This window comes from Emiliania huxleyi (genome assembly GCF_000372725.1).
Source record: "Emiliania huxleyi CCMP1516 unplaced genomic scaffold EMIHUscaffold_84, whole genome shotgun sequence".
NCBI lineage: Eukaryota > Haptophyta > Isochrysidales > Noelaerhabdaceae > Emiliania > Emiliania huxleyi.
In genome coordinates, this window is record NW_005195736.1 from 1 (window position 1) to 12,127 (window position 12,127).

The 12,127-nt window shown below is 66.9% G+C and overlaps 5 protein-coding genes across 5 annotated transcripts in view; 1 reads left to right on the forward strand and 4 right to left on the reverse strand.

Moving 5' to 3' along the window:
* Positions 1-18: 18 nt before the first annotated feature.
* Positions 19-1,882, reverse strand: EMIHUDRAFT_453455 (hypothetical protein; the record flags this gene model as incomplete). Its single annotated transcript, XM_005758691.1, has 4 exons — positions 725-1,882; positions 596-643; positions 77-511; positions 19-42 (listed from the first exon to the last, which is right to left on the reverse strand). Exons 1-4 carry the CDS (start codon positions 1,850-1,852, stop codon positions 19-21), a joined length of 1,635 nt encoding a protein of 544 aa, XP_005758748.1. The 5' UTR covers positions 1,853-1,882.
* A 2,063-nt stretch (positions 1,883-3,945) lies between these two features.
* RPE2 (Ribulose-5-phosphate 3-epimerase) lies at positions 3,946-5,611 on the reverse strand. Its single transcript, XM_005758692.1, has 3 exons — positions 5,453-5,611; positions 4,999-5,334; positions 3,946-4,888 (listed from the first exon to the last, which is right to left on the reverse strand). The coding sequence occupies exons 1-3, from the start codon at positions 5,597-5,599 to the stop codon at positions 4,586-4,588; spliced, it is 786 nt and encodes a 261-aa protein (XP_005758749.1). The 5' UTR covers positions 5,600-5,611; the 3' UTR covers positions 3,946-4,585.
* Positions 5,612-7,008: 1,397 nt separating this feature from the next.
* On the reverse strand, positions 7,009-8,179 carry EMIHUDRAFT_219155 (hypothetical protein; the record flags this gene model as incomplete). The annotated part of the gene is made up of 2 exons (XM_005758693.1): positions 7,009-7,309; positions 7,515-8,179. The coding sequence occupies 2 exons, from the start codon at positions 8,177-8,179 to the stop codon at positions 7,009-7,011; spliced, it is 966 nt and encodes a 321-aa protein (XP_005758750.1).
* Positions 8,180-8,600: 421 nt separating this feature from the next.
* On the reverse strand, positions 8,601-9,047 carry EMIHUDRAFT_46925 (hypothetical protein; the record flags this gene model as incomplete). Its single annotated transcript, XM_005758694.1, has 1 exon — positions 8,601-9,047. A coding segment is annotated over one exon (447 nt), but the record flags the coding sequence as incomplete, so codon positions are not given.
* A 1,507-nt stretch (positions 9,048-10,554) lies between these two features.
* Positions 10,555-12,127, forward strand: part of EMIHUDRAFT_106837 (hypothetical protein) — a gene marked incomplete at both ends in the record, with an annotated part of 2,964 nt that continues 1,391 nt past the window's right edge. The window contains one exon of the mRNA XM_005758695.1: positions 10,555-11,811. Coding sequence (XP_005758752.1) covers positions 10,555-11,811 — 1,257 coding nt within the window. The remainder of the gene's footprint in view (positions 11,812-12,127) is intronic.

The window sequence follows — 12,127 nt, forward strand, 5'->3', positions numbered from 1 at the left end:
CCCCCCCCTCCCCCCCCCTCACCAACCGGGACAGAGCTGCGCCTGCGTCAAACACGCTCTGCAGCTTCTCGAGCACCATGGCCGCCATCACCGGGTCGATCTCGATCGTGCCCTCAAAGTCGACGAGCCCCGACGAGCCGTACTGCCTCGCGCGGTCGGCGTCCTCATCGAGGACCAGCTCGCGCCGGTCGATCTGCGCCCACATGGCCGCGTGGTACATGCGGCCGGACGAGGCGCAGACGACGGACGACGCGGCCGCGACGGCCGCAGAGAGGAGCGCGAGTGCGCGCAGCTTGTGGTCGCCGACGAGTATGACGGAGACGACGCCGATGCAGAAGGCGGTGCACGAGCCGGTCATCTTCTTGACGGTGCCCTCGATGATCGGCTTGGCGCGCACCTGCATCTCGCGCGGCGTGGCGATCCACAGCAGCGACTTGGTCGAGTTGTTGATCGACCAGCGCAGAGTCAGGTCGACGAGCCGGCCGAGGAACGCGGCCCACACTAGCGGCACCTGCGCGCGGGGAAGAGAGGGGAGGGTCGGCGAGGGGAGGGCGCGCACGCCTCGGCGGCGCCGCGTGCTCGAGAAGACGGAGACCGGGCGCCGGTTGAGGCCGGGATCGAGCACTCTCAAAAGCGGGCAGGCCTCCGGTCTCCGGTCGCGAGATGCGGGGCGCCGAGTTCCGCATCTAGGGAGGGGATCCGCGGCGAAGGCGAGGGCCGAGACGCAGAGCGAGACGGGGCAGATGAGCAGCGTGGTGGTGATGCCGAGCGCGCGCATCATCGGCGAGTTGAAGACGTTGAGCACCGACGCAGAGAAGCCGGCGGCCGCGTAGAGCTGGCCGGTCATCGCGACCATCTCGTCTGTGGACAGCACGCTCGCGAGGAGGACGTTGTACTGGTACTCGACGATCGTCTTGCAGAAGATGATGCCGAACGTGTTGATCGCGAGCGCGACGATCATCGGCGAGCGGTAGATCGGCTGCTGCGCCGCCCGCTGCGAGTCGTCCGCCTTTTGCGGGCCGGCCGGAGAGGTCGTCGGCGCCGCACTCGCGTCCTGCACCTCCTTCTTCTTGCCCTCGCGGCCCTCGTCAAAGTCCTCGTACCACCACGCCATGTGGTTGGGCCAGAGCGACGCCAGCAGCAGCAGCACCTGCACGAAGAGCAGCGCCGTCGAGCCGAAGGTCCTCACGAGCGGCGCGATCGCGAGGCCAGCCGTCATCGCGCCGGTCGAGCAGCCGAGCTGGATCAGCCCGAGCAGCCGCTTGGCGGCGTGGCCAGTGAGGGAGCCCTGGGCGAGGGAGGAGGACTGCATCATCAGCAGCATCGGCAGCAGGTCCTCCGCGAGGAAGAGCATGTACGCGGCCGCGATCCCCAGTGCCGACCCCGGCGTGCTCATGGCAATCGGCAGCGGTAGCAGCAGCAGCAGCGCGGCCGACAAGAGGCAGAACTCGTAGTTGACCTTTGCCGCGCGCTTGCCCTTGGACCACTTTGCAAAAACGGGGCCGATCCCGATGACCGAGAAGCCCGAGATGAACATCACGATGGGAAGCTGCGCCGCCCCAGCCTTGGCGATGAACATGGCCGGCCCGATGTTGCGGCCAATGGTGAAGACCGCGTTGGCAAGGTGCGCCTGCAGGCCGAGCCAGACGCACGCGCGCGCCTCCTCCTCCGACTCGACGCCCAGGCTCGCGCCGAGCGCCTCCACGTACTCCTGCACGATCCCCAGCACCCGCCGTGCCCCGCCGATTGCACCCGAACCAATGCCAAAGCCGACGCCGCCCGAGCCGGAAGCGCCAGCCGGCGTAGCCGGCGTCGGAGACGCGACGGGGAGGAGCGGCTCCGCGAGATTCATCGCGGGGCACGAGTTGTGTTGAAGAGCCGACTAGCTCGGCCGAAAAGCACGATGGACGCCTGGGTTCCGGCTCCTATAGCCAGATGGGGGTCTGCCTTCAAAATGACTCGCGCCAAAACGCCGCCCTACCTACCTACCCCCAGGCCGCGCAGCGAAGCGAAAAAAGACGAATATAGGGGGTACCTACCTGTTGCAGGGCCCTCTGGGGCGGTCAAAACCGGACCTACCTACCTATTGCATAGGTAGGGTGTCACCGTGGGGAACAGACCCCCTATCTGGCTAGGAGCCGGAACCCTGTGGTGGACGTCGTGCGTGAAACCTCGAGAGTAGTTTGCAACTTCACAATCCCCACACTATCTTCCGGCTCCTAGCCGGATAGGGCATAGGGGGTCTGTCGACACTGAGTTGCGCCAAAACGCCCTACCTACCTACCTACCTATTGCGGGCGCCAACCGCCAGGCTCCGTGCCCCACCTACCTACCTATTGCGGGGCCGCGCAGCGAAGCGGAAAATACCCGTTTAGCCCTCTGTGAATAGGCTCCGCGGGCGCCGCCGCCGCACCCGTCTCGGCTGGCGTCCCAGCCGCAGGCGACTCGTCTGGCATGGCCCGTTCGCGGCTAGCCGTCTCCCGCGCGAGCGAAGCGCTTTTTTTTCAATGTATGTGGCTCTTACGTACATTCCCGGAGGAGGACTGCTGATAGGGTTTGCGATGAGGAGTGACCCGAAGGGTTTCTCGGGGTTAGTGCACCACTAACCGCCTCTGCAAGAGCACTGCGACGGATCGGGCTCATACTAGCACCCACCTCGCGAGCCGACGTTCTGGCTCAACGAGGCTGCTGCTGGCACTCGGGGCCGACTTTCTGGCCCAGCGAGGCCGCTGCGGGGCACACGGCGGCACGGGTCACTCCTCAACACAAACCCCGTCGAAGCAGCAGGAAGTATGGAAAGGCGGCGCTTTTTAAACCCCACCCCCCAACACCCCCACCCCCACCCCACCACCACCAACCACCTACCTACCTATTGCGGGGCGCTCTGGGGCGGTCAAAACCGGACCTACCTACCTATTTCATAGGAGTCAGCCAGTGTGCCAGACCCCCTATCTGGGTTGGAGCCGGAACCCAGTCGTTTGTATATGGAGGTGTGAATACCTGCCCTCTCCCGAGGTCTCGGAGAAACTTAGGGTAGACGTATGGCCGGCCTGCTGCTTGTGGCTCGCAAGTGCTTCGCCTCGCTGCGCTTTTGGCTTCTCGGCCGCTGCGTGAGCGGGAGGCGCTCGATCCTGAGCACGCTGCTGCAGTCGCGCCGCCGCACAAGCAGGATCTTTGTGCTGAGCTCTAGCGGCGAGGAGATGCGCCGCTCCTTCATCGCTGCGTGGGCCTTTGCCTCGGGCGGCGAGGAGTGGCTCGCCTCGACCGCGCAGGTGGTGGACGGCTGCTCGTGCGTGCTCCCTCACGCCGAGCACGCCCTCCACCTCTCCTCCGTCGCGCTCGGCGCCGCGGGCGTCGCCCGGCTGAGGAGAGAGCTCGACCGCGCGCCTCGCTCGCGGCTGCTGCTGCTGGTGGATGTGGGGCGGCACGACGCGCCCTCCGCCCGCGACCTGACGATGCTCGGCTGGGCGTGGCGGCACGCCTTCCCCGCCCTCCCCGTCGAGGTGTCGCTCCGCCCGCGCCTCTCTCCTCCCTCGCCCCGCCGCTCCTCCCCGACCTGCCTGCTCGGCCCTGTGCAGGTGGTGCAGCACATCGGCAGGATGCTGGCGCCCGGCGAGCTGCGCGACGAGCACCGCGTCTTCATCGACCTGATACGCTCGCTGGCGGCGGACGGCGCCACCTCGCCCCTCTACGTCGTCCTGTGCTACCGTGACGCCGCTTTCGAGGGCGGCGGCTACCGGCCAGCTTCGTGGCATGGCACCCCAGGGAGTCGCCACAGGCCGTCTCAGTTGTACCTGCCGCCGAACAACATCGCTGCCGGCGGCGGCGAGCGGTCTCCGCGGTCGGCGGCGTTGCTGCTCAACCGCGTGCGGCGCCGCTTCGAGGAGTGCGCCGAGGCGGAGTGCGACGCGCTCCTCGCCGAGGGAGTCGCGTCGGCGCAGAGGGCGGGAGGCACCCTTGTCGCGACGGCGGCGCCCCGCTCTCGGATGGTGATCTTTGCGCCGAGCCTGGTGCGGAGGGCGGGGAGGCGCGGGCTCGACGCCTTCTTCAGCGCGCTCTCGTACCAGCTGCTCACCGCGTCCTAGCTGCTCACCGCGTCCTAGCGTACGGTTGGTTGGCCGTCGAAACAGCGCTCACGCCTCGCCACGGCGCAGCGGGGATGTCCCGGGCGGTGGAGAAGAAGCGGAGGAGTACGCCGGAAGGGGGCGCGGGTGCGGTGTGCAGCTCGTCGCGCCCCGAGCTCGCTTTCCGCCGCGCGTCGAGTTTGATTTAGCACATGCACATGTACATGTTATGATGTATTTAAAACGCGGATCGCGGAGGTAGAGGAGAGAGAGCGCGCGTCGACGTCAAGACACAGGAGAAACCTCACATCCCGCCGGCGCGCGCGACATCTGGGCGCGCGCGCTGCGCGGGGCGGCCAATATACGCTACAGTGTTGTATGAGAGCCAGGAGAGGAGCAGGCTCGAGGGCAAGAGTGCAAGGTACCGCGCGGCGCCGTACCGGAGCCTCGCGCGGCCCTCCGCCCGAGCACGAGCCCGCTGAGTGACACGGGGTGTGTGGTGCAAGCTGCTGCGGCGGACATCAGTAGAGCGCGAACTCCTTGCCGGGGACGGGCACCTTGGCCAGCTCGGCGCGCATCGTGTCGATGGTCGCCTTGTAGTCCTCGGTGTTGAAGATGGCGGAGCCGGCGACGAAGTTGTCCGCGCCAGCCTCGGCAACCTCCTTGATGTTTGCCGGGCCGACGCCGCCGTCAATCTCGAGCGAGATGTCGAAGCCCGACTCGTCGATCATCTTGCGCGCCTCGCGCAGCTTGTCGAGCGTGCCCGGGATGAACTTCTGGCCGCCGAAGCCCGGGTTGACAGACATGAGCAGCACGATGTCGACCTTTGGCGGCAAGGACGAGGGGCGGCGGTGAGGCGGCGCCGGGCAGCGCGGTGCGGATGGATAGCCGAGTGCGGCGGGGAGTGGGTGGGTGGAGCGGGTGGCGGCTCGACCTTGTCCATCACGTACTTGAGGACGTCGAGCGAGGTGGCCGGGTTGAAGACGAGGCCGGACTTGCAGCCGGCGGCGCGCACGAGCTGCAGCGACCGGTCGACGTGCTCCGTCGCCTCCGGGTGGAAGGTGATGAAGGAGGCGCCCGCGTCCGCGAACTCGCCGATGATCTTGTCGACCGGCGAAACCATCAGGTGGACGTCAATCGGCGCCTCAATGCCGTACTTGCGCAGGGCGCTGCACACCATCGGGCCGATGGTCAGGTTGGGCACGTAGTGGTTGTCCATCACGTCGAAGTGGACCGTGTCGGCGCCAGCAGCAAGCACATTCTCAACCTCCTGCGGGTCGCGCCGAGGTACGCGGTGGAAGGAAGAGCCCGAGGCGTGTGAATTTCAGGGCCGGCTGCTGCGGTGGAGGTGCGGTGCAGCGTCGGAGCTGGCGAGAGCAATCTCGCGCCTCTCCGAGGCGAGCAAAGTCAGCCGAGAGGATGGAGGGCGCGATGGTGTACTTCGACGCCATCCGGACGCCGGAGCGCGGCGCCACGGGGGCGGCGGCCCGGCCGCCGAGCGTGAGCCCAGTCGTCGCCGCGAAGGAAGCGAGCATCGACAAAGATCGCTCGGTTGGCTTAGGGAGAATTCCTCGTCGAAAAGTCGGGCACGGCTCTACCCGCAACTTTCTCGCGAACACGCGCGCACCGCCGAGCCTGCGGCGGGCGCGCTGCGGCCGCACGTCCACCTCCGTCATAGTGCCACGACGTGCGGCCTAGATTTAGCCCACGCTCCTCTGTCTGCTCGCAAACTGGAGGGAGGGTGTAGAGGATGTAGAGTGTAGAGCGCTGTAGAGCTGTAGAGATGTAGAGCGCTCTGGAGCGCTGTAGAGCTGTAGAGCTCTACATCCACCGCGTGACGATGTGAGTCCGATGTAGAGCGATGTAGAGGCGCTCTACAACGTGAAATCTCTACAACAAACTCTACATCATAAGCGGCGAACGAGGCACGGTCGCTCTCCGACATGAGGCGCGTTGCACTTGCCAGTGCTGCCCTGGCCTTCTGCCTTCTCCTTCTTGCCTTCTGTCTGCCCGCCCAATGGGTGGCAGTTGCCTCTGCTGCTGTGGCATGCCTCACGGCTGCGACTGGCCGGCGCCTCGGCGCGTCAGCTCGGCTCGGCGTAGCGATCGTGGCCAGCGCAACTCGCCTGGACTCAACGCTCAGCCAGGAGCTCCCGCACGCGCTGGCGCGAGTCATGGCGCATGCAACGCGCAGCAATGCTCGCCTCGCCTCGCGCAAATGCGACCGTCCTCGCAGCCGACAGTCCACCGCCTGCTAAAGAAGCACAGCGACGAATGCGGCACCGGCGACGCATGGCAGGCTGGTCATGACGCAGTTATAGGGTGTTGTGTGCCGTCAGAGTGACTATCTGTGTGTCAGTGATAGTCAGGGCCGTCCATCAGAGCTCCAGTAAGCTCGGAGACACCCCATTAGCGCGGCTCGACCTCTTTGAGTCGCTGCCTTCCCAGCGGTTTGGCTACATCGCTCTACAACGCACCCGCCTCGTCCCGCGGCGGATGTAGAGCTCTAGAGCTCTACAGCGCTCCAGAGCGCTCTACAGCTCTCTACAGCTCTACAGCGCTCTACACTCTACATCCTCTACACCCTCCCTCAGCTCGCAAACACCTAGGCAATCACTCACCCAATGAATTGTCATCATCCGTGAGTGCGAGCGAGTTAGGGCTGGCAGTGTAGGCCGCTAGCCCGTGAAGAGAGCGTCCATAAGACACCTCACTAGATCACAGCGACTATCCATCCATCGTCGCACAATGTCTAGTCCGACAAGCGCTCCCCTCTTGACGCTCCGACGCCGTGTTCACGCCTTTTTGGTTTATATAATAAAAAACGCTAGCCCTAGCGTTAATTTACACAAAGACACTGGTACCGGTACGGGGAACGGGGTCACGGGTACGCAGCCTTCAGAATTACATACGCATAAAGGCGTAGATCTACGTAGAGATCCCATCAGCTATCTATAACCCAATACCCAAACCGACCCGTCCCCGCTCGGACGTCGCGCGCGGCCGCCGCCGCGATCGAGGCGGCGGAGGCGGCAAAGTAGGCGTGCGCGGCCAGGAACTGCTCGTCGCCCTTGAGCGAGTGCACGTAGATGGTCTGCCGGTCCCATGGCGGCGCCGAGTGCGGGCAGCCGGCCGCGCGGAACGGCTCGACAAGGAGCGAGCCGTCGGCGCAGCGCGCGTGCGTGGTGTAGCGGCCGAGCGTCCAGCGGCAGGGCGAGCAGCGCGAGCCGCAGGCGTACGCGTTGCTGCCGCGCCGGCCGCGGTGCAGGAAGGCGCGCACCTGGCGAGGCGAGGCGAGGCGGGAGCGAGTGAGGCGAGGCGAGGCGGGGGCGAGGCGAGGCGAGGCGAGGCGAGGCGACGTGGGCGTGGTGCGGGGCAAGGGCGGGCGGCGCCTGCATGTCCTCCCCGAACGGCAAGCCCCGCGGCAGTGAGGTCGGCGGACGGAGCCACTCGGCGGCGCTCGACGCGCCCCTCCCGAGCGCACCGCCGAGCCACCGCACCACGTCGCCCGACAGCGCGTACAGCGGGCCGCAGAAGGCCCACTCGGGCGCCGCCGCGCCGCCGTCGTCTACAAAGCCAGAGAAGGCGGCGAGGGCGGCGCGCGCGGCGAGGAGGGCGGCGGGAGACACGACCGCCTTGGTGCCGCGGGTGGTGCCGTTCGGCAGCAGCGGCGCCACGCGCCGGCGCAGCGTCGGCCAGGGCCAGTGGGCGCCAAAGTAGCCGTCGGCCGGCTCGAGCAGCGAGAGCTCTCTCCACAGGTTGGCGACGACGACGTACGAGTCCGCGTCCGCCTTGACGACCCAGGAGTAGCGCCGTGGCATCCGCTCCGCCACCAACAGGAAGTAGTCGAGGTTCTTGCCGCTCTCCTTATTCTCCCGAGTCCCATTCAGCAGCAGGAGGTCGCCGTGCGCCGCCTGCTCCGCCAGCACCGTGACGCCCGCACCAGCACCCACCACAAAGCGCGCGTCGACCGCGCCCGGCGGCAGCGAGTCGAAGCTGCGGAAAATTGTGCGCCGGATGAGCGCTCGGCGCTTGGTCATCGCCGCGGTGACAAAGATGCCGAGTAGGACCGGCTTTCCCGAAGCGCGGCCGTGCGCAGCCGCTGGTGCGCTCATGGCCTTGCCGGGATCTCGAGCGGTGCGCGAAGTAGCTTTTCGGAGCGGGCGTTGAGCGAGGGAGCGAAACACGATGGTCAGAAGCGTGTCGTGCTCTTGCGTGTCGGCGGAGCGAAAAAAAAATCGCGACCCGCGTTTCTGGATCCAGGAACACGGGTGAAGAAACAAAGAAAGGACTAAGAGGAGTCATGCGGCAGGTGTCAACCACATGCCAGGTGGCGCAGGGGCAGGGCTGACAAGCCGTTGTCGCGCTTTCACATACCAAAAGAGAGTTGCCTGATCGGATCAGGGTTCGCGACACAGCGCTCCCATCTCAACTTATCCCCAACGACTTTGGCGCCATCAGCGGCCAGGCGGTCGCCACGTAGCCGCTCGCGGACGTACAGGCGAGCACCGCGGCCGCGTAGAGCAGCCCCAGGCCCCACGGCTGCAGCGCCGTCAGTTTGCCAGGGCACGCCAGGAGTAGCAACAGCAGTGCGACCATCTGCGTCGCCGTCTTCAGCTTGCCCCACCAGCCGACAGCGACGGCTGCGCTGTGACCGCGCGCGCCCATCCATTCGCGCAGTGCTGAGATCGTCACTTCGCGGCACACGATCACCGCTGTCGGGACCGCGACGGCGGCACCGAGCGCGCCTGCAAGCAGCACCAGGCACGAGCAGACGAGCAGCTTGTCCGCGACCGGGTCGAGAAAGGCGCCGAGGTCGGAGTGGACGGCCCATCGCCTCGCCAGGTACCCGTCGAGAAAGTCGGTCGCGGCACAGGCGGTAAAGATGGACGCCGGGAGCCACGGTGATGAGCGGCGGTTGTAAAAGGTGGCGACGAGCACGGGAATGGCAGCCACACGCGCGGCTGTCAGGGCGTTGGGAACCCCGTCGCGCCAGCTCGCCGCGCCTGCCTCCAGCGTGGGACCAAGGATGCGCGGCGACGGCGCCAGCGCCGGGAATGCTCGCGAGTTGAGACGCATTATCAGGGTGGGCACGGGCGAGGGAGCGACGAGGGTCGTGAATGTGGCCCGCTAACAAACGACCAGGGTTCCAACTTTTTCCGGGGCATGGTATGGTACCAGGTGTGTGTTATGTGTACGCCTACTCAGGGTGTGTGGCAGCCAGCTGGCTGTGTGTCTTGTGAGCCTGTTTGTGTCTGTGTGTCGCTCGTGCGTGTCGTCATCATCTGTCTAGCGTCCACCCATACCGCGTTGGTGTCCAGTCCGAGCCTGGCTGTTCTTCACCTTTCTACCTACCTACCTACCTGTGTGTGTGTGTGTGTGTGTGTGTGTGTGTGTGTGTGTGTGTGTGTGTGTGTGTGTGTGTGTGTGTGTGTGTGTGTGTGTGTGTGTGTGTGTGTGTGTGTGTGTGTGTGTGTGTGTGTGTGTGTGTGTGTGTGTCACTCACTCACTCACCAAAGGGGTGTCGTCAATCTAGCTGTGAAGCGGAGCTGTTGAGCGCTGTCAGAGCGGTGTTTCGAAACCGATAGACTCTATCGTTCAAGGAACGCTGTTCAAAAATCCTGAATGGAGGTGTCGTGTGTCTCGCGCCTTGCGGGGGCGGGGGGGCGGAAAGGAGGAACCTCTTCCCAAGAGCGCCACTCTTGGAGCGCCGCCACTCCTACCACCCAGAGCGCTGCACGCAGCGCCGGGCAATGACGACAGCCTCCAGCCTCCACCTCCACCGTCGAGCCGCGATCGCTGCCGCCCGCGACGCCGCCCGCCGCGTCAGATGCTCGCGACGCGCGTCGAGCCGAGTCGCAGAGCCGCGCCGCACCTCAGCAGCAACATCAGCACCAGCAGCACCAGCAGCACCACCACCACCAGCAGCACCAGAGAGAGGCGCGCACCTGCCCGACGCCGCCCGCCGCGTCAGATGCTCGCGACGCGCGTCGAGCCGAGTCGCAGAGCCGCGCCGCGCCAGCAGCAGCATCTGCACCAGCAGCAGCACCATCACCACCACCACCACCACCAGAGAGAGGCAGTGCAGGGTGACATGGGCGCAGAAGCGCTCGCAGAGCAGCGCGCAGCGCCGCGCACGCCACGCCGCGGGTGGTCGGACGAGCGCGGTGTCGTCGCCGGCGAGCCGCGGCGCCAGCCGTCGCGCGAGAGAGCGGCGCCCGGCGTGCTGGGACTCAGCTTTCTCTTCCCCCACCCGGGTGCTTCGGAGTGGTTGCACTAGCTTGGGGGCGCGGGCGTGGCGCCCGCAGTCCTCATGGCGCTCTGTCTCAGTGTATGGTTCACCACGCACGTCTTAAGTGTCGGCGGCGCCCACAGCAGCCGATTTTGCCATTGCGCTCACAGCGGCGGCGGCGGCGGCGGCGGCGGCGGCAGAAGCAGCAGCAGTGCACGCAAAAGCAGCGCATGGGCGAGGTTGGCGTTTGGCCCGCGCATGCAGCAGCCACTATGGGAGACTATCGACGCCCCACGGCCACCATCGGAGGCAGTCACGGTGCTGTACGGCCGCGAGGACGGCAAGCTCAAGGGCGTCGATGAGGCGCTCCTTCTCGATCCGCCCGTCGCGCTGGTCGACCCGCACTTCCGGCTGCGTGAGCGCGATCACGAACCGACGCTGCGCCACATCCGCGCGGAGAATGCGTACGCGGATTCTGTCCTCGAGGCGATGCCCGGTTTTTCTACAACGCGCGAGGGGATCTTTGCGCGTCTGCGGGCCTCAATGCCGCCGCCCTCGCCGCTGCTCTGGTGGCGCGGCGCCGACGCTGGCGGGTGGGAGTACTCGACACGGCCGTCGCCAGCAGGCCCGCACCCGCTCTATCTGCGCCGCCGTGCCAACGCCGCCGCCGTTGAGCTGATCCTTGACGCCAACGCGGCGCCCGCGCGCCTGCCGTCTGCTCACGACCCACGGATGAGCTACCTCGGGTCTGTCAAGGGCGTCTCGGCCTTCGTGCCCTCGCCGAGCGGCCGTTACGCGGCGTACACTGTGGACGTGACGGGCGAGGAGCGGTTTGGGCTCATGGTGGTCGAGCTCGCGCCGGTGCCCTTCTTGGAAGGTGCTGGTGGTGAGTCGGAGCGGCCGTTTGAGATGGTGGCGCACGTGGCGGACGTCGACGTGGACGTTGCGTGGGGATCTGACGACAGCGAGCTCTACTACGCGAGCATGGACGAGACCGGCCGTCCGTGGCGGCTGCACCGGCTACGCCTTCCGTCGGCGACACGCGCAGATAGGAAGGAGGAGGTGTTGGAGGAGCGAGCGGCGTCGGTGGCGTCGGCGGCGGGTGGGTTTGGTGGTGGGTTTGGTGGCGGCAAACGGAAGGGCGGCCAGAGCGGCAAGGGCGGTAAGATGGGTAAGAGCGGAAAGGCCGGAAAGGCATCTTCCGCCGCCTCCTCCGACGCCGCCTCCGCCGCCGCCACCGCCACTTCCTCTACCGTCTTCGAGGAACGCGACGCTCGCTTCCGGTTGTCGTTTCGGCGGGCGGCCGAGGGCTCGCGGCTGCTGCTGCACCTAGCCTCGCGAGATGCCAGCGAGGTCTGGGCGCTGCCATTCATGGCAGCTGCCGGCGACGATCTCGCGCCTGAGACCGAGCGGCGGCGTTGGGCGAGCGGCGAGGCGAGCGGCGGAGCGTGGCATTGCCTAGCTGCAAGAGAGGCGCGGCTGGTTTACACGGCGGATTATGGCGTCCGACCGCGAGTGCGCCGCAGCGGCGGCGGCGGCGCGGGCGGCGGTGCGGGCGGCGCGGGGCAATACGTCATTGTTAGCAACGACGGTGGGGCGGCGGCTGAAGGCGCTGTGAGGACGCTGAGCGAGGCGGCGGCGGCGAGGGGGTTGGGACGATCGGCATGGGTGGCAGAAGGGGTGCTGGAGGAGGGCGACGGGGCGGCGGGCGGGCGGACGCTCGAGGGCGTTCAGTGCGTTGATGGGGCGGTGGCTCTGGAGGGTCGGCGGGACGGCGCGAGCGCCGTCTTCGTCTGGCTCTGGGGCGGCCAGAGGCGGGCAGGCTAGCGGC